We start from the raw sequence: 21,697 nt of genomic DNA on the forward strand, positions 1-21,697 counted from the left end.
TGCCTTTTGGCAGTGAAGGAGTCATCAGACTCAGCGGGGCCCGCCACAGCTAACACTGGCTTGTGTCCGGGTCCCCGCTCTCCCCTCACTGCCCAGCGCTCTGGCCGCAGCAGCCCGGTAAGTAGCACACCTCTCCTGACTAGCAGGAGAGGTGTAAATAATCTGCTGGGTGTGAATACAGCGCGCGGCTGTCAGTGCCACGCTGGTGTTGCAATAGAACACCGGCGCTGGCTGTTAGGTAGGCGCGCTCACAGCGGTCCTGCCTCTGCGTGCCAGTGCTTGTGTAAAATGCACCGGCACGTTTATCACTGGCGGCGGTCGTGCCGCTGGCCCCCGCTGTCAGTGCGGGGACACATAAGGGGGTCTGTATCTCCAGTCGGATGAACGTCCCCACAGGATAAGTGTATGCCGCGCGCATACAATAGCGGCGGCCATTAGGAGGAGGAGCTTATAGGTCCCTCCTCCTCTTCCTCCTTCACTGCCTGGGCTAGTTTGGCGCGCTCTGAACGGGAGTGGCGCCTCAGAGAACATTCCCTGAAGGCACTGAGCGGAGGGGGAGAGGAGAATCTGACATCTTCTACAGGGGGTCTGTAATTACAGAGGGTGGTTTTAACTACCTTCTGGTCCTATTGACTGCTCCTCCCTTATATGCCTGTCTGCCCCTGTTACTGAGTTGCATTATTCTTGAAATTCTGCTCCTCCTATACTGCTCTGCCTGCAATTTGAGTAGCATTATTATTGAAATTCTGCTCCTCCCTTATTGCTCTGTCTGCTCCCATACTTGAGTAGCATTATTATTGTAATTCTGCTTCTACTTATACTCCTTCTGCATTCCTGAGTTGTATGTGGTGCTTGTCTGTGAGTACATGATGACATCCAGGACAGAAAAAACTGCATCACAAAAGCTGTTTGCCTGCACTAAGTGCAGGAAGAAATTTACCCATGCTCGCTCCAAAGGGTCTTCCCTGTGCGAGACGTGTGAAGCAGACAGTGCTAACATGCAGTCTGTCACTCCCTCCTTCATAAATAGTTTGGCAGGGGTCATGGCGGACCTTTCTTCTGAATTAGCCGCTTCCCGTAGGGAACGGGAGGCTGCCAGAGATCTGCCTAGCACATCTCACCCTTCTTTTCTAGCAGAACCAGCGTGGGCTCAGAATTTAGTCCACTCGGTGAATAGCCTTGCTCAAGCGATGGGTTCTGCGTCTAAAGCTCCTGAAGCTACGGTAAGTCGCTCATCTAAGAAGAGGGCTCTTCCGGCGGTTCTCCAGTCGGATGAGGATTCGGCAGCGGATCACTCGTCTCAGGAGGAAGGGGAGATGCTGGACGAATCAGACGTAGAGACTTACTCACAAGAACCTGAGGCATTGCAAGGTATTGACGCACTCATTCTAGCGGTAAGGGAAGTTCTTAAGATTTCTGGCCAGGAAGCTCCAGAATCGTTAGAGGACTCCTTATTTGCCAGGTCACAGAAGATGGCCGTCACATTCCCTGTTTCTCTCCAGTTGGACGAACAGATGACGGCAGCCTGGCAGAATCCGGACCGTAAATTCCAGATTCCTAAGCGTTTTTTCTCTCTTTACCCATTTCCTATGGAAAATAGGAAGAGGTGGGAGACCCCGCCACCTGTGGATTCTTCGGTTTCTCGGTTGTCAAAGAAGACCACGTTACCTGTTCCAGGAGCTACTACATTGAAGGAAACCTCAGAGCGGAGATTAGAAACCACTTTGAAATCCATTTATACGGCCGCGGGTGCACTTCTCCGGCGGGCCTTGGTAGGATCTTGGGTCAACAAGGCTGTGGAAAAGTGGGCGGAACAATTGACTGAGGGTCTTCGATCCAGCACTCCGCGGGCAGATCTGATTACCTTGGCAGAACATATTCAGGAGTCTGCTGTATACTTAGGAGACGCCTCCAGAGATATCGGCCAGGTAGGCGCTAGGATTTCTGCTTCGGCGGTCTCTGCTCGCCGGGCACTTTGGCTTCGTGCCTGGCAAGCGGATGCAGAGTCAAAAAGAGCAGTGGAAGCTCTTCCTTTCACAGGCGATATTTTATTTGATCCAGAGCTGGACAAATGGATCTCGCTGGCCACTGGAGGTAAGAGTACTTTTCTACCTTCATCAGCACCTCCTCCGCGTCGCTCGTTTAGGGGACCTTCCTTTCGTTCCTTTCGAGCATCTGCAAGATTTCAGGGACGATCGCGAGGTTCGTCTTCAGCGGGGCGAGGAGGCCTGGCTAGAGGACGTCAAGCAAATATTGCCCGCCGTCCAGATCCCAAGCCAGCAGACAAGCCTGTGGCATGACGGGCTCCCATCCCATCTCGGAAATCCGAAGGTGGGGGCTCGCCTCCAGCGTTTCTCGGAGGTTTGGAGACGGACTTCTCCAGACACTTGGGTTCGAAATCTGGTATCTCAAGGATACAAGATCGAGTTCGCTTTCACTCCTCCTGGGCGTTATTTTACAACAGGTTTGCCCGTTGATCGCTTGAAGCAACTAATTTTGCGTCAAGCGATCGAGAAACTTTTGCTGGCCGAGGTCCTTGTGGCGGTTCCCACTGCACAAAGACAACAAGGGTTTTACTCAAACCTTTTTGTGGTTCCGAAACCAGATGGGTCAGTCAGACCCATTCTGAATCTGAAATCCTTGAACCAGTATCTTTCATTTCACAGGTTCAAGATGGCGTCTCTCCATTCTGTCATTGCGGGACTAGAGGCAGAAGAGTGTCGATAGATATCAAGGACGCCTATCTGCATGTCCCAATTTGGGTTCCTCACCAGGCTTTCCTCAGATTTGCCATCAGGGAAGCTCATTTCCAGTTTCAGGCCCTGCCATTCGGTCTCTCGTCAGCTCCCAGGGTATTCACCAAAGTGATGGCCGTCATGGTGTCTCACTTGCACTCTCGGGGGGTGACGATAGTTCCGTACCTAGACGATTTACTCATCAAGGCTCCGACGGCAGAAGTCCTTTTACACCAAGTGTCCCTTACACATCAGATTCTCATTCAACATGGATGGATTGTGAACTTCCAGAAGTCTCAGTTGATGCCGTCCCAGAGACTTCAGTTCCTAGGAATGATTCTAGACACTGTTCTGCTTCGTATATTCTTGCCAAGGGACAAGGCCATAGCCATGCAGGAGCTGGTTCGTCTGGTGCTCAGACCCAGGAAAGTATCTGTGCATCTTTGCATCCGTCTCCTGGGGAAAATGGTGGCTTCCTTCGAGGCCATCCAATTCGGCAGATTTCACTCCAGAATATTTCAACTGGATCTTCTGTCTCAGTGGTCCAGGTCCCACCTACAGATGCATCGGCTGGTGCGTCTGTCTCCCCGGACCCGCATATCCTTGCTCTGGTGGCTTCGGACGGAGCATCTGTTAGCGGGTCGGCGCTTCGGAATTTGGAATTGGACCTTGGTCACCATGGACGCCAGCCTCCGCGGATGGGGAGCGGTGGTTCTGGACAATCACTTCCAGGGGCTTTGGTCGCAGCAGGAGTCCCTCTTACCAATCAATGTTCTCGAACTGCGGGCAGTCTACAGAGCTTTGATACAGGCTGCTCCTCTGTTACGAGGACTTCCGGTTCGGATACAATCCGACAACGCCATGGCAGTGGCATACATAAATCGCCAAGGAGGAACCCGCAGTCGGATGGCAATGAGAGAAGCCAGTCGCATCCTTCTATGGGCAGAAAGACACGTAGAGGTCATTTCCGCAGTGTTTATTCCGGGAGTCGACAACTGGGAAGCGGACTACCTCAGTCGTCAGGATCTTCATCCCGGGGAGTGGTCCCTTCATCCCGAGGTCTTTCATCAACTGGTTTGCAGATGGGGGAAACCACAGATAGACCTGATGGCATCTCGGATAAATCATCAACTACCCCTTTACTGCTCCAGGACCATGGATCCGGCAGCGGTGGGAGCGGATGCTTTACTGATCCCTTGACCGTACAGCCTTGTGTACCTGTTCCCACCGTTTCCGCTCCTCCCTCGGATTCTCAAGCGGATCAAATGAGAGTCATCCACCGTCATCCTAGTGGCTCCGGATTGGCCTCATCGGGTTTGGTACTCCGATCTATTATTCCTTCTGGCAGACGAACCTTGGCCTCTTCCGCTACGATCGGACCTTCTACAACAGGGTCCATGTGTGTACCCGGATTTACGGCGGCTTCATTTAACGGCGTGGCTATTGAGACCGCCATCCTAAGAAGCCATGGAGTTCCTAGGTCGGTCATTCCTACCATGCTTAGGGCTAGAAAACCGGTAACATCAGCGCATTATCATCGCATTTGGAGGGCTTATATCTCCTGGTGTGAAGGTCGTGGATCCTCCACTTCCTCGTTTCATTTACCACGTCTTCTTCTTTTTCTTCAAAAAGGCCTCGATGCGGGGTTACGCTTGGGATCGCTTAAAGTGCAGATTTCTGCTCTTTCTATTTTTTTCCAGCGTCGCCTAGCTCTGATTCCGGAGGTTCAGACCTTTTTTCAAGGGGTACTTAGAATTCAGCCCCCCTTTGTGCCACCCACGGCTCCTTGGGACCTGAATCTTGTTTTATCTTTTCTTCAGTCATCCACCTTTGAGCCTTTGCAGGAGGTGGAATTGAAGTATTTGACTTGGTAGTTGATCCTTTTATTGGCCCTGGCTTCGGCCAGACGTGTATCTGAACTTGGAGCCTTGTCCTGCCGTTCCCCTTACTTGATTTTTCACGAAGATCGGGCGGAACTTCGTACCCGGCCTTCCTTTTTGCCCAAGGTGGTCTCGGGTTTTCATCTGAATCAGCCGATTGTAGTGCCAGCGTTGTCGGACTCTTCTGGGGATTCTCACTCCTTGGATGTGGTTCGGGCACTTCGCATTTATGTGTCCCGTACTGAGGGGCTACGTAAATCAGAGGCTCTGTTCGTCCTTTATGATGCTAATCGGCGTGGCTGGCCTGCGTCTAAACAAACTTTGGCCTGGTGGAATCGTCTGACTATTCGTCAGGCATATGTTGCTTCTGCTAGACCACCGCCGGTATCCATTTCTGCGCATTCTACGCGCTCTGTGGGTACTTCTTGGGCGGCACGTAGAGGTGTCTCGGCTTCGCAGCTTTGTAGGGCAGCGATGTGGTCTTCGGTTCATACTTTTGTACGTTTCTACAGATTTGACACTTTTGCGGCTTCTGCTTCAAATTTTGGTCGTAGTGTCTTGCAGGGCGTTCAGCACTCTCCCCCCCAGGAGGGTAGCTTTGGGACGTCCCCACTGTCATGAAGCTCCAGTGTCCCCTAGTGGATGAAGGAGAAAACAGGATTTTGGTACTTACCGTTAAATCCATTTCTCCGATTCCACAGGGGACACTGGACGCCCACCCAGTGCTTCTTGCCTGTTCTCAGTTGGTTGTTCTGCTTCAGTTCTGTTGCAGTTTGGTCTGTTTTCGTTGTGTGACTGTTTATCACTGCAGCCTGCTGTGTTCTTGCAGTGTGTCAGTATGTTGGATTGTTTATTTTCCTGTTCTCCTTCTCTGTTCTTCAGTCTGTTCTCCGTCTCCTCTCGGGCTCAGTTCTTTAAAACTGGGGCTGATGGGGCATAGAGGGGGAGGAGCCAGTCACACTTGTAGATTTTTAAAGTGCCAGGCTCAACTCAACCCACCGTCTATACCCCACTGTCATGAAGCTCCAGTGTCCCCTGTGGAATCGGAGAAATGGATTTAACGGTAAGTACCAAAATCCTGTTTTTGTTTTAGTAGTATACATTGCATACCTATAAGTCATGCAAATACAGTTCTGGTCAAAATTATTGGCACCCTTGAATTTTAAATACAGCCTGTACACTATCTCCTGGAGAAAAATGAATGTAGTGATGCAGATTTGGTCTATAGACACTCATGTTTAGCACACAACAGCTAAGGATAATATAACAACTTGATAAAGCAATAGGAGAAAATAACTATAATAATGGAAAGAATGCCTGACATAATTATTGCCACCCTTTCAGTGCTTCATATTCATTTGAAAAAAAGAGATGGATTAGACTTAAATGTGAAAAATTAGTCACCTGTGATTAAATTATCAGTGCTAACATGACTTGAATTAATCAATGAAAGATTACCTTAATGTTTGAAAAGGCCACTTTTTATTCCCTGTTACTTTGTCTCAATGATGAAGAGAGCTGTCTGAGAGCGTCACAAGTGCTATTATCACCAAACACAAGACCTCTAAAGGGTACAAGGCCATCTCCATAGACATTGGCATCCCTGTGTCAACAGTGCGCACTGATATTAAAAAGTTTGCTACTCATGTAACTGTGGAAGGAGTATGGTTTCAACCATTGCCGTACACCACACACTAAATCAGGGGTTCCCAACCACGGTCCTCAAGGAACACTTAACAGTCCAGGTTTTAAGGATAGCCGTACTTCGGTACTAATTAAGATACATGTGCTCAAGTACAGCTATCATTAAAACCTGGACTGTTAGTGTGCCTTGAGGACCAAGGTTGGGAAACACTGCACTAAACCAAGAAGGGCTTTATGGGCTAAGGCAAGGAGAACCTCATTGCTGAAAAGAGATATAAAAAGGAACGACTTTGCCAAAATGTACCTAGATAAACCACAATTTTTGTTTCACAGGGCGTGTGTTGCGTCCAGCATTGGCAATTGTTTGGGTAAACAAGGCTCTGAAATCTTGGACTGAGCAGTTGGCTTCATGCATGCAATCTGATACTGGTTCCGCCAAGCTCCTTGCTATTGTAGACCAGATCTGATAGGCCTCAGTATATATGGACGTTTGTTCTGACTCCAATCTTGGAAGGCGGATCCAGAGTCCAAGCGCACTTTGGCAGCTGTTCCGTTTGAGGGGGACGCGCTATTTGGTCCAGAACTCACTAAAATTATTTCTCAAGCAAAGGGGGAAAAAGCCAGTTTTTGCGAGTCCTACTCCAAGATCTAAGTCTTCTCATTTCCGTCCTAAGTGTGGGGGGCTGAGCCAATCAGATTAACTCTCTCGTGCCTACTCCTGTGGCCCAGCCCACCATCATCTTAGCAGTGTCCCCCAGATCGATGACCAGGAAAGAATTTTATGGTGAGTACATAAAAACTCTAGTTTTTAATGTCGCTGCCAATGGACGTCCTATTGAGATGCTCAATGGCAATAATGCGAATCCGGACGGACATTGCACCTGCCTTTAAACAACCAAAGATGGGGTTCCCTGTTACAATTGCAGGGCTGCTTTCTTGCAACATGCACAATAACGTAGAGGGACGGGGTTAGACCTCTTTTTGACAAGTTCAAATGTACAATAATATTTTTCATACTATTATTATTGACTGAATTTGCATAGGTGGGGTATTTACCTATTTCTCGTTATAGTCAATCAATTCTGATCATACTGCTCATATCAGCATTTTAGATGTTTTGCCAGATGAAAAATCCTAAGCTTCATTTTAGATTGGCTGACAAAATGGCTGCATGCACAGGTGACAGACTAGACCCATTATTCATTAAAATGCTAGTTATTTATTCTTTAATAACCTAGGTCTCCACTGAGGCAATTCTAAATAAGTGAATGGCTAACTTTTCTTGATTATTGGTTTAGCCCTCTGTGCATAGACTGAGCACCCTTTAATAAGTATCAGTTTTGCCTTCTGTTCATAATTTCTATATATTTTAGGTGCAGGATTCTACTAACTGTCCATTTTGCATTTAGGTTCCAGAGTTCCAAGTCGGGAAAGATCTACCTCCATGGAGATGTACGGCTCCTATTCTCTCGCAAGTCTATGGAAGTTGACAGTGGGGCAGCATATGAATTGAAATCTTACATAGAAACTCCAACAAACCCTCAGTTTTCAGCAAGGTGCTGAGTAAGCCACAGCAGAGAAAACCTTCTGGATAAAATCAAAATAGCTCGATTACATACTGCAAAGAGACATCTGAGACTTTTGGTCTGAACGAAGGCGATATAAAAATGGACCAGCTCCAGAGGTTTTCTTCATTGCATTCTGTGTATTTGATGTAGACTGGAAATTAATAGAAAGTCCTAATCCATTTTCTTTTGTTTTTGTATGTAATACCACTTGATTAGGTGTGTGCTGCATTAGCAATTCTTCCTGTTTAGTTTAGTGTTTACACATTTTATTTTGTTTATTTAATATTTAATGTTTCATTTAGTATAATGATTGTCCGTTTTGTCTCTGTGTTCTACTGTAGCACAAAGCCTATGTAAAATCATACAATGTATTTTTGACAGTAATATTGAAATCTATAAATATATACAAATCTTTAATTCAGCGTGCATTCTTTTTGTACATTTAAACTAATTGAGTTTATACTGGCAACTCTGTGGCGCAGCAAGCAGGCAGAAAAGACTGTTAAAAAAAAATGTCTGAACCTGACTGGAAAAAATTATTGTAGAAACCCTTCCCCCATTTCACCGTTTCGACAAGAAGGCGACAATTAGGCCAATTGAGCTAATATGGAGAAAATACCCAACGTCTGAGAAACAGGAAGGATAGAGGTAAACGCCTGTAGCAGGTGAAAAAGAGCTGTTGCTAATCTCACAGAAGTATTCTGTTAATAAAAAAAAATGTTTTATTTAATTTAGCATATATTCAATATATACCATATAAAAGTATTACGTTACAAAAGATATAATAAAAATTATAAAATAAAATCTAAAATACCTACATATACAAATAACAATGAAAATGTTAGTTCACTTAAAAGAGAAATGTAGCAGCAATTGATTGCAATGTAATCATATACACCGAATCATAACACACGCTATAAACGTTACTTAGTAGCACAGTTCATGCAACAGCATGTAGCTGGGTGCCCCATCTCTTAAGAATATAGAGACCAGGGCCGCCATCAGGGGGGGACTGCCGGTACTGGAGTCCCGGGCCCGAACACTTGGGGGGCCCGCCCGGCACCTGCTAGTGTCCGTTCGCCTGCTACTACCCCCTGACAGGCCCAATGGTAGTACACTGCAGGCATGCAAGTGCCCACCGCTATTCCCCCGGCCGCCCCTCCCCGGAGCCCTGGCTCCTGGAGGGCGCCGTTGCGTCCCTCCTATAAAAATACCTGCCTCTAAAATGTTCTTTATCATAGTATTGGCGGCGGCGCCAGAAGGCCCTAGCCATCGCCCACTATTCCAGACCCCACTGTGCTTTATCCCCAGCTGGATAAAGGGGGCGAGTACCAGTACCTACCTCCGGGCGCCCCCGACCGGACCTGCTCCCTGACAGGAAAAGTGCACTCACTGCACTGATTATGTCCGGGTTCCCAGTAACGGTCGGTGAGGCATGGAGCTGTGATCATGTGACCCGGCACAATAAAGTTTTGTGTTTTTTTTCGAGCCTGCGCTGCGCGCGTGACGTCATGAGCGCGCTGAAGACTGGCAGTGAGGAGCCTGCAGCCGTGACTGAGGAGGAATAAAGATAAAGAGGAGATTCAGGTAAGTGAGGAAGTGACACAGGGAGGTTCTGGAAATTATGGAGACACAAAGATGGTAATCCGACACTATAGAGATACACACGGGGAGGGCTGGCACTATAGAGATACACAGGGGGAACGCTGGCACTATAGAGATACACAGGGGGAACGCTGGCACTATAGAGACACGGGGAGGGCTGACACTATAGAGATACACACAGGGGGAGGGCTGGCACTATAGATATACACACAGGGGGAACGCTGGCACTATAGAGATACACAGGGGGAGGGCTGACACTATAGATATACACACAGGGGGAGGGCTGGCACTATAGAGATACACAGGGGGAACGCTGGCACTATAGAGATACACAGGGGGAACGCTGGCACTATAGAGACACACAGGGGGAGGGCTGACACTATAGAGACACACACGGGGAACGCTGGCACTATAGAGACACACAGGGGGAACGCTGGCACTATAGAGACACACACAGGGGGAGGGCTGACACTATAGAGACACACACAGGGGGAGGGCTGACACTATAGAGAGACACACAGGGGGAGGGCTGACACTATAGAGACACACAGGGGGAACGCTGGCATTATAGAGACACACGGGGAATGCTGGCACTATAGATACACACGGGGAGGGCTGACACTATAGAGACACACAGGGGGAACGCTGACACTATAGAGATACACAGGGGGAATGCTGGCACTATAGATACACACAGGGGGAATGCTGACACTATAGAGACACACGGGGAACGCTGGCATTATAGAGACACACAGGGGGAACGCTGGCACTATAGAGACACACGGGAACGCTGGCACTATAGAGACACACGGGGAACGCTGGCACTATAGAGACACACGGGGAGGGCTGACACTATAGAGACACACACGGGGAATGCTGGCACTATAGAGACACACAGGGGGAGGGCTGGCACTATAGAGACACACACAGGGGGAACGCTGGCACTATAGAGACACACGGGGAGGGCTGACACTATAGAGACACACACGGGGAATGCTGGCACTATAGAGACACACAGAATGGGAGGGCTGGCACTATAGAGACACAGAATGGGAGGGCTGGCACTATAGAGAGACACGGGGAGGGCTGGCACTATAGAGACACACAGAATGGGAGGGCTGGCACTATAGAGACACACATGGGGGTGGGCTGACACTATAGAGGCACACGCAGGGCTACAGCTGGCACTATAGAGACACACGGGAAAAGCTGAAACTATAGAGACACACACACAGGGGGAGGGCTGACACTATAGATATACACACAGGGAAGGACGCGCCCCCTTTCCATAAGCGCACGCGCCAAGGAACGCCATCTAATAAAACTTTTTTTTGTGGGGGGACGCGCAACTAGGAACTTTCGCCCTGAGCTCCACAATGTCTAGAACCGGCCCTGGTGAAGAAGGGATGGGGGCTCTGCCTAGTTCGTCAGTCCCGGGCCCCATAATTTCTGATGGCAGCCCTGATAGAGACCACAATAATTGATAACAATACAGTACCTCCGGCTGGCTCCTCGGTTGATGACTATTATTAATAATAACCAGCTTTTTTTATATAAACAACAGGCACTCAAAAGCCGTGGTTATCCCAATATCTCCTGAAGATGGGAGCCGGCTGTATGTATCTGGCAAATTGCAGGTGACTGCTGTGCAGCTCCCAGGGACCCGCTGGTCAGTGACTCCTTTGGCAGTGTATAAGTGCCAGCTGCCGGGACAATAGTTCCTGTGATGGACATCCAGATTCCCTGGCCAGGTAAGACATCAGCCAGCCCTCTCCTTATTAGGAGGACACAGCAGGCATGAAGCCAGCAATAGACAGCGGTGTAAGCCCAGGCATATCTTTCAGAGGTCAGCGGTCACACTATTTTCCAGGCAGGCTCACTTTAAGGATCTTAGAAATCGAGAGGCAGGCAGTGGTCAGTAGTCCAAACCCAGCAACGCGTTTTGACCACAGCTGTGGTTAGTTACAATATTTAGCATTTTATTTAATCTTTAGTTTGTAAATATATCTTTCGGAATGTGATTTATATGGTATATATTGAATATATGATAGATTAAATCAAATAAAATGACGTGCCCTATTGGAATAATACTGGATTATATATCAACCTTCAACTGTGCAACTGCCTAATGTTCCTACCAAAAAAATTGCAAAGAAAATTGAAAGGGTTTTATTTTGGTATAAAATCTTCAATAACTAATGATGTCTCCTCTCAAGCACCCTCTCCTACCCAACACTTAAAATAGCCTGCAAGAACACCACAGTCTTTTCCTCTATGTATTCAGGTGGTTTTATTTCCAAGCAAGGATAAAATACAGTGTATGTATTATTTTTTTAGTTTTTTTTTTTTTTTACCATATTCAAACTTTTGCAATTAACCTGTATATGGAATTTTGGTACCTAGGGGGCAAGGATGAAGGAAAGGGAAAGGTAGGAGAGGATAATGACTGCACAAAGGTCATTTTATATGCTGAGATTGTTACATGGTGGTAGAAGATGGGTTATATTGTATTTATAAAATGAGAAGGTTGTCCTGATGCTAAATTATAACCAAAGGTTTGACCGCTCTCGCGAGACACTTGAATGAGTGTGTGTGTGTGTGTCTTTTCACTGTTTTTTTCTGTTTCATGTCTGACAATTTTACTTTTTCGGCTTACTCAGAAACTTTTGCCACTGTTTTTTTTTTTTTTTTTTTTTTTTAAAGCATATATTTCTGGGCTAACGAGGCGTCCCCTTATTACTGATAAAAAGTACCAACCAATCAGCTCCTCACACAGCCTGTAGAGCTGATTGGTTGGTACTTTATCTCTCTCCGCTTTATCTCTGTCCACTTTATCTATCTCCAAGGCTTACAACATAGACCCCTCAGTCTGTGGCTTGTTGAAACCACCACTTTATTTCTCCATTTTTTTTTTTTTTATAAAAAGCTGCATTTATTAAAATGAGTGCACATTTAACAGATGAAAAAAAAAAAAAAAAAAGATCAAAACCTATATCTTCTCCTGTTCTTAATTCTAGTTGGGTGACAAAATACATATATTCCCAATGTGTAATGAGTTAGTCTTATATAAGGATAACATTGCCATTTATGGGGCCAGGTAACTCGCTTGCAATGGTCTGGATGGCTCCCGCAGCTTTTCAGCTAGCAGTCCTCAATCCTGCCCTGAGCATGGGTCCTGCTATCAGGCTACAGAGTCAATTATGCCACATCAGCGTCCCTACCTTTATATGTCTATCAATCTGATAAACAAGCCTTATTCAGGGTTTCAAATGATTCTTTTATTTCTAATGTGATAACATGCTACACAGCCTTACACACTGAAGGGATTATGACATAAATTACATACAATGACATGAAACAAAAGGTAAATCTGGACCTGCCCCAATGATCGGAAGTCTAAAGCCGGGTACACACTAGACCAGCGGCTTTCAAACGTTGTGCCTCAGGAGGTTGTAAAGTGTGCCGTGGACTGGGCAGCGCTGCTGAGCTCCTCTGGGAGGCTCAGGCGTGCCCGGGCCGTGACCTGCCTAGACACGGCTGTGTGACATCACAGGTCACGCACGCCACATTGCCTGCCTGCCCGTACGCCCCGCGAGCCACCCAGCCAGCCCTTCCCATCCGCCCGACAGTCACCTAGCCAGCCCTTTCCCGCGGCCCCCCAGCCCTTTCCTGGACACTGCTGATAGCTCTGCAAGCTGCTGACAGGCGGCTCTGTACTGTGTGCACCTCCAGTCGATGAGGGACAAGTACTGTAGGTCCAGAAAAATGTAAATTTATTTTTTATGTGGGAGTCAGTGTGATTTCTTTTTGGGGGCAGCAATGTGGGGTTTTATTTTTTCTGTGTGGTCAACAAGGTGTTTTGTTTTTTTTCTGTGGGGGCCTAAGGATGTGCATTTTATTCCTGAGGGAGCCAATGTATGTGTTTTACTTCTCTGGGGCCAATGTATGTGTGTGTTATTCCTGTGGAGGCCAATGGGTATGTTTCCTTTTTCATCCATCTGGGGGATGCCATTACTTCTGGGTTATGCGTAGTGATGTGTAGAGTCGGACACTAACTAATTGAAAATGGCTCCCACACCCTATATAACCCCTCCCCTTCCACCATAAGCCATCTAGCTTTTAGTGCCTTGGAGTAAGGCACTAGCTTTTGGCTAGGTTGAATTTCTTTATTTTGCTGTTTTTGTTTGGGTGCTTAGTTCCTGGCAGGCAACAAGCACTTACCAGAGTGGGCGTTAGATAGAATAGAGGTTTGTGTGAACCCTGTATCTCACTCTAAAGATGGACCCTGGGAGAGTCACCAAACTACACAGTCCCTGGGTCTTTCTCCATACCAGACACACATGTAAGGGGGCAGCTGGCAAAAGAGAAGGTAAGCTTTATACATGTTATATGTAAAAGACCTTGTTGCCTCTATGTACTACTCCCCGGCATGCCGCTTTTGAGCAGAGCGGCTGGGTTTGTGTTGTTCACATGACTGCACTGTAGGCCGGCGTGTCTCACACCTCCCCGGGCTTCTGCAGCACCCGCCGCTTTCAGGACCCCGACAGTTCCCTTGGAGGACCACCAGAGGGGATTACAGAGCAGCGACATGCAGCTGGCTTTGTGGGAGAGAGAGGCTTGAACGGTCCCAGGACGCAATGCCGCTGCACGTGCGGGTGTGTAGTCTGTGCCACCATTCCAGGTCGCGGTAGCACTATAGTCTCCAGATAATGCAGGAGGCTAGGATAACATCAGGTGTCCCGAGTGAAGCAGGACGCCGACGGAGTGCCCGACCATGCCTCCCCAAAGTATTTCAGTTGCAGCAGCTCATGCGGATTCAAAGCCATGCACAAAGCAGCTGATTAGAGCGGCTGGAGTTCTGCTCGGAGGAGTCCCACACCAGATACAGGGGGTGGCTGAGTACTAACAAATAAGCAGTTAACTGTGATTCTTACTTGGTTGGGGTATTAACCTGGTGATCTTTGTTGGGCTTATAGTGTTGTGATGTGTATATATAAGCACATTTTAGTGCACGGTTTCTCAGGAATTTAGGCAGGAATAAACGGGTATATTAAGATTTCTTTGCCTTATGTTTTTTGCAAAGAATATGGACTTCTAGGAATCCGGGGTTTTGGGGGTTTTTTTTGCATTTAACAGACGGGTGAATTAGCGTCTTAGTTAGCCCCTCCTTTGGCTTTTTATATTTCAATCAGTGCTACACTTTTTCCACAGGAATTTAGGTAGCTATCTGTATTGGTTAGACTTGTCTTGTCTTTCTCTCTATAGCACCAAATCAATTATTTGTAGTCAATGTAATGTAAATATATGGACAAACAGAAGCGCAAACCTGTCCACCACCACCACATAACTGAGCCCAAGGATAAAAGGTAAGCACAAATTGCTTAATCATTTTTTTTTTTAATTTCTCAATAACAAACCTTTGATTTGGGGTGCCTTTGAAAACAAAGCTGATACTCTAGGACGCCGTGATACAAAAAAGTATGGGAACTACTGTCATAGAGGATTACCTTGGTATTACCAAGGTGTCTGAAGGGGTAAGGGTGACAGGCCAAAAGCTCTTATATAATCCTTACCTGAAGATGTTCATGTTCAGGACCTTACTGAAAGATGTAATCCAAAGTCCTTATCAGAAGTCGTTATCCAAAATCACCTAAATAAAGCAGGAACTACTCAAGAGTATCAATATAGGACAAAATGTCACCACAAAATGGCTGCCACTAGCTGGGCATCCTTTATGTAAGGCTGTGGTCTGCACTGTGACATCACAATGCATGCAGGCAGCAGCCAGAGATGACTGTAGCTTAGATCAGCTCTGGGCCCTACCGGCCACATTTACTGTAAATAACTTCTGTAAATGTTTGTGAAGGCTGGTGCTTCCTGGGTGACTACAGCTTCTTCTCATGGGATATATAAATCCTAGTTCTGTAACCCACAACCAGAAGAGGATGGAGACTCAGTTATTATAAATATAGAGGACAGTTATGACTTTTATGACTTCTACAAGGCCTGGTTCTTGTATTGTATCTCATCATGTCACCCATGTTACACCATCGGTAGCAGCACACATAAGATATTCACCAAGGATAAAGCTACTGCCTTTTAATAACAAAAGGCCTTCTCATCCCTCTTCTACCATTCTTAGAAATAAATAATAATAATTCCTTTTGTTGTGTATCAGGTGTTCCACAAACGTCTTAGACTGTAAGCTCATTGGGGCAGGGCCAGATTGACTTTTTGTTTTATGTCATTGTATGTAATTTGTTTGTCAAAATCCCTTCAGTGTGCAGCACTGTGTAGTATGTCAGCACATTATAAATGAAAGATAAATATAAACCCCTGACTAAGGCTTGTTTATATGATTAATGAACATGTAAAGGTAGGGACTCTGATGTGGTTTAATTGACTCTGTAGCCGAATAGCAGGACCTATGCTCGGGGCTGGATTAAGGACTGAAGAGCTTTGAGAGCCCTCCAGACCGCTGCCAGCGAGAGTTAACAGGCCCCATAAATAGGAACATTGGGCCTCATTCAGCTTGGATCGCAAGTCTGTGGACGCATGCATCCACATGCTGTGAAATTATGCAAATTAATGTGATCACAGCACTATACCAAGACGCCCACTACTGTATAAAGACGCCCACTACATACATCTGCAAGTCAGTGAAAACATCAGTAACATTGGACCCATATGCACAGTTGTGGTTGAGCTGACCCTGACTCAAACTGCGAAACTTCCTGTCGCTATCTAGACCTCTGACTGTATATGCAATTGCAGGGGCTTAATTATGCACGCACCTGTAACGGCGTTCAAATGCACAGGCACCCCTGCGTTCTTTTGACCCCCCCCTCTCCACCCCCAAACTGTGCTTCCTGTCAATCACTCTGCGATGGCTCTGCGTATTCACTGCGTTCGCTTTCACGAAAGCAGCGGCCGGTTCGCGAATGCGCTGTGGTGCATACACAAACGCAAAAATCGACTGGGTGCGTGCGTCCGCATACTTGCGATCCAAGCTGAATGAGGCCTATTAGCCTTATATAGGCCAACTCATTACACATTGGTAATATATGTATTTCTTCAGGGTCCATAGGGATCCACAGGGATACCATGGGGATATTATGGTTGGAAACCAGGGACCAAACAGTTAAAGCTTCAGCTCCCAGGATGCCTTGGGTCTTCCTCCATATATACCCTGTCCCTAGCCATAGGACTTCAGTTGTTCGTTTGGTGCGGCAGGATCAAGACGCACCTTTGTAACGGGACTTCTCTGGCAGTCCTAAGCTTTTATTTTTTCTTTTATGTTTTTGGGTTGGCAGTACTAAGCGTCTGAATTAAGATGCATATACTGCGACTCCATCTACCTCTGCCGGGCAGCAACACCAGTAACTGGGCTGGTGATTTCGGCGGGTCGCGACTAAGCTTGTTAGCCGCAATGCTGCGACCTGGACTGCAACTGGATATACAGAGATATCAGGTATAGGGATTCTTTGTTTACGGGGAATCGCATGAGGCAGTCTTTGTTTCTGGTGTCGCTGCTGTCAGGGCCCAGGATTGTCCGCGTCCTCCCTACATCACTGGGGCCTCATCGCTTCTGCCACGAGGCCAGCGTACCCGGCTGGTTAACGCAGCCTAGGGGAGGTAGGCGCTCCCCCGGCAGCTCCTCCCCCCGACCCAGACACAGTCCCTACGAAGGGTTTAGCACGCCTGGGTTGCTCTGCCTACCCTCCACGTGTATATGAGACACTCACGGTCCACGCTCAGTGCACCCTGTAGCTGTTGGTCTCAGCAGGGTTTGGGTCAGTCTCCCTTGGTTAAGGTATATAGGCCCTCATTCAGAGCCGCTCGTTAACAGCAGTACGCTCGTTGCGTTCCGATGTTGACTAACCGCGCATGCGTCGGTGTAACACTGCGCATGTGCGTACGGCAGATTGCGAGTTTTTTTTGACTCGTTCCTAAAATAGCGTACAGGAAGTGACATGTCAAATGTGATTGACAGAACAGGGCGTTTTAGGGTGTTGACGGGGGTGGAGATGGAAAAACGCAGGCGTGGCGAGGCGTTTTTGGGGCGTACATACATTAGCAGATGCGAGCGTAAAATGTGTTCGGACCGACTCATACGTCACTGGATGATCCTCTTTCACTTCAAAATGCTCGCACAGCTTAGGGTCTGGATTACTCGACCACATTGGCGATGGCCTTCTCCTCCGTCCCGGGACTCCACGATGTTGTTGCGATTAATCGCGGGAGGCCAGAAAAGCAATTAGTGTTGGATTGAGAACCGGCTTGGTATGTGTTTTGAAATCAGTTTTTTGGGATAGCACAAAACCGTACGCAGGTGGAACTCAGAGCTGCTAATGTCAGGATGACACAATCAATTTGCGTACATTTGTGGGGGTTTATTTTGCCCTCAATTTGGTGGTTAGGGCCTATTGTAACAATAATGTCATCATGTTTTAAGTTTCGCACCATTTTATTTGTGCCTCTTGAATTTGCCTCGTTATATGAATTTTTAAACGTTCCTTAAAGAGCCCATTTTTTTATTTTTTTGGGCGAGTTTTTGCCTTTTGGTCCAGGATTAAATGTAACCCATTTGTACAATAATTTCACAATCCAATGTCAGTTTTTTTTTTTCAATTTATTGCTCAAACAAAAAAACAAAATTAAAAAATATTGGGGACATCTTTTTTGCCCAAAGATATGTTCCAAAATCAAACAAATTGGCCCAACATAACTGTTGACATACAACAAAAAAATAAAAACATTTCACAAGAAAGGAGAGGGAAGTTTTGACCAGAAAGGAATATGAGCCAAGCACAGAAGGATTGTGGGAAAAGTCACCATTGCTATCACCGTTTTTTCACCCGTTTGGATGGGGGAGGGAGGGCACCAGACCGGGTCCGGGATGTTATCGGGCTGGCCTGTCCAGAGGCAGATGTTGTGGCCTCTGGACTAGGCACAGGGCTAGGCACATTTGGAGGATTGGCTGATGTTGTGCCAGAGGTGGAGGATCCTGATGTTCCGGCAGGAAGGGAGGTCGGCTCCACCATGTGCTGGCGAACGAGCTGCTCCAGGGCAATGGCGATGCGGATGTTGGCCCTGGTATTTTCCGTCAGGGCCTGACCAATGGTCACGTTGGCCGCAGCATTTTGCTCCAGGGCCTCAGCCACCCGTAGCAGACTGGCGTCCATCCTCTGCAGAATCTCCGTATGGGAATCCGATTTGAAATTGAGTTCTGTGAGGAGGGCCACTGCCTGCGAGGGGGATTGCCCTGGACTGGCTTCTGCAGGGTCCTCAGCCAGATGTACTGGTTCCTCCCCTGCAGAGCCAGCAGAAATTCGGCGGCCAAGGCTCCCCTCTGGAGCAGACTCATCCGCCTGTGTCTCTGTTAGGAAAAAAGAGAAAAGCCTCACATTAGAATCTACATATTGGCACAATAACATTTCAGAGTTGATGACATCCAAAGATTTACCTGGGACAACATGAGGAGCCGCAAAGTCTGGCATGTCCGTATCCATGTTGGATACGCCAAACACCTCCACAGGCTGCACACACCCCTGTGCCAGCTCTTCTAAATCTGTCAACTCCAATGACACAGGGGTGGGACCCCCACCTGTCCCCCTTGCATGCCTAGCCCTGTCCGCGAGTTTTTACTTTAGGCGATATTTGAAGTCGCCCCATCTGTGGGAAAAAATGGAAGCCATTATCCTTTGGTTTAAAATGGTGTTTGTTTTTAGGGGGGGCAAGGGTTTACTTACCGCCGTTTGACATCCCGGGCTAGACGGACATAATCACCCACCCTATTGACAGCAACGGCTACCTCTTCCCACATTCTCCACTTCTGGCTTAGACTCATATTCCTGTCTGCCTGTGGCAGGATGTCCACACACTTCTGGATCAAAACCTCCATCTCCTTTCTTGTGAAATGTGGCTGCCTTTTTTTTTTGGCCGCTTTGGCCGGAATACTCGGCCCAGCAGCCTCTTCCATGTCATCCTCGTCACCTATTTGTGTAAATTTTCAGAATTCACAAAATCACAACTTGCCCAATTTTATGTTTCAAATTAATCATTGATACAAAATGCATGAAAGACTTACCGCCTGACTCTTGGGCATTGTTTCCCTGGTCTGTCGCCATGTCTGAGGTCCAAACAAGAAATACACCAGAATTTTAATGTGTTTTCGTGACGTATTTATACATGCGTCCTTATTTTGCGGCCGCATCATTGATTGTGCGTCCCTATGATCCCTCCTTAATTTGTGCGAGAAACGAAACACTATTTATGGCTTGGTGTGTCTCGAGTCGAGGTGGCGTTTTTGGATTGTTGGAGGTTACCTTGGCTGGAGTTTATTGATTGCGTATAAAGGAGTTGGCGGTTGGAGATTCTTTTGTTGGTTAGATTTGCGTTTTTATTTTCCGTTCTCTTTGTTGGTTTATATTTTTGGGACCTCGTTTCTTGATTTGGTAAGTTTTGTGAAGTCTAACTTTGGATCAATTGTTGTTTCATTGTGTTTCTTCTTTTTTTTAAATTTGGGATCCATAATTTCTTCTATTTTAGTTTTTGATTATTTTCGAACCAAAAGACCTTTTGATTTGGCCTCTTATATATTTGCTCTTGGTAAGTCCATTTTTTATCTTGTATTTGCGAACTAATTAGCGCATTTTTAGTACTTACTCTTGTGACTTGTATTTGCGAACTAATAAGCGCATTTTTAGTACTTACTCTTGTGACTTGTATTTGCGAACTAATTAGCGCATTTTTAAATGCTTAATAATCATTTTAACTTTTTTGAGGTTTCTCTTTCGCTTTTTGTGCAAACATTTCAACCCATTTTGATGTACTGTGTGAAATGTCGTTTTGCTGTTTTGCAAAATGTGTGTTTCGCATATTTTAACTTTGGTCTAGCACAAAATTTATAAACAAAAATGCACAGAGTGAAATGTGTCAAATAATTTTGGTGTTTAATTTCAGTTTGGACGTATCATGACAATACCCCGGCATGTAAGCAGCAATGGATGGTATCATCAAGCTAAGTTGTTTTCATTTACTTTTGGGGTGGGTCAAAAGCCTTACATTGAAATCTTTGAATTTCAGGTAGATCTGGGGAGGATTGTTCTAGCCATGCTCCCGGAAGCCGACCAACCTCAATCTCGTCCCAGGCGTAGGCATCGTAGGCATGCAAGGCCCCAGATATTTCGAACACGTGTCACCCTTTTTGGAATGCCCGATGATGAGGTTTTAAGACGCTACCGTCTACCTCCCAAAATCATCATAGACACTCTCTCATTAATAGAAAGTGATCTTGAGCGGCAAATTGACAGTCCAACAGCAATACCACCACTTACGCAATTTATGGCGGTGTTACATTTCTGTGCCTCAGGATCGTTTCAAACAACGGTGGGAATAGTGGCGGGCATCTCCCAATCCTCCTTTTCCAGGATCCTGAGGGCAGTGATGGAGGCACTTTTCAAGCACCTCCATCATTTTATTCAAATGCCTTTGGATATGGGTGCCCTTAGTGTGTCCAAGGCCAATTTTTACCAAATAGCTGCCTTCCCACACATCATAGGGGTTGTGGATGGTACTCACATACCACTTCAGCCTCCAGCACGGCTGGAGGCCATATTTCGAAACAGGAAACACTATCACTCCCTCAATGTAATGGTGGTATGTGATGCCTCCCTCCAGATCCTGTCCCTGAATGCTAAATTACCCGGAAGTGCACATGACTCCTTCGTCATCCGGCAATCAGGGATATGGCACAAATTAAACAACCTACAAGCTGGTGATGCGTGGCTTCTGGGTAAGTGGAGACCTTTAGTACATAACAATATTAAGCTTGATACACAGTGTTCCTGATGTTGTCTATTCTTTTCCACAGGAGACAGTGGATATCCTTGCATGTCCTGGCTGCTCACTCCTTATTTGGCTCCCACACCAGGCCCACAAAGTGCGTATAATTCCGCACTTACAGCCACCAGGCAAGTGGTGGAGCGCTGTATCGGCCTTTTAAAAGGCCGATTCCGATGCCTCCACCGCTCTGGTGGCGAGCTCATGTATTTGCCGGATATGGTGTCGAAAATTGTGGTCCTGTGTGGGATATTTCACAACATCGCCATAAGGAGTGGTGTCCCAATGCAGCCAGAGGATGCCTTACCTGAGGATGGCCCCCCTGAGGTTGGTCGGAGGTCATTATGTGGGGGGGCCATACGCGATGATGTGGTGGCCAGATTTTTTAGGTAAGTGTTTACAAAACAACAGTGTTTATACC

General features: G+C 46.8%; 1 protein-coding gene across 1 annotated transcript in view; it reads left to right on the plus strand.

Moving 5' to 3' along the window:
• ATOSA (atos homolog A) overlaps positions 1-8,244 on the plus strand; it is a 72,792-nt gene extending 64,548 nt beyond the window's left edge. Inside the window, exon 12 of the mRNA XM_088451047.1 lies at positions 7,669-8,244. Within this exon, the coding sequence (XP_088307173.1) occupies positions 7,669-7,822 (154 nt within the window). The 3' untranslated portion in view covers positions 7,823-8,244. The remainder of the gene's footprint in view (positions 1-7,668) is intronic.
• Positions 8,245-21,697: the final 13,453 nt, after the last annotated feature.

Source organism: Taudactylus pleione, unplaced genomic scaffold (assembly GCF_031769625.1).
Source record: "Taudactylus pleione unplaced genomic scaffold, aTauple2 ptg000022l, whole genome shotgun sequence".
Lineage (NCBI taxonomy): Eukaryota > Metazoa > Chordata > Amphibia > Anura > Myobatrachidae > Taudactylus > Taudactylus pleione.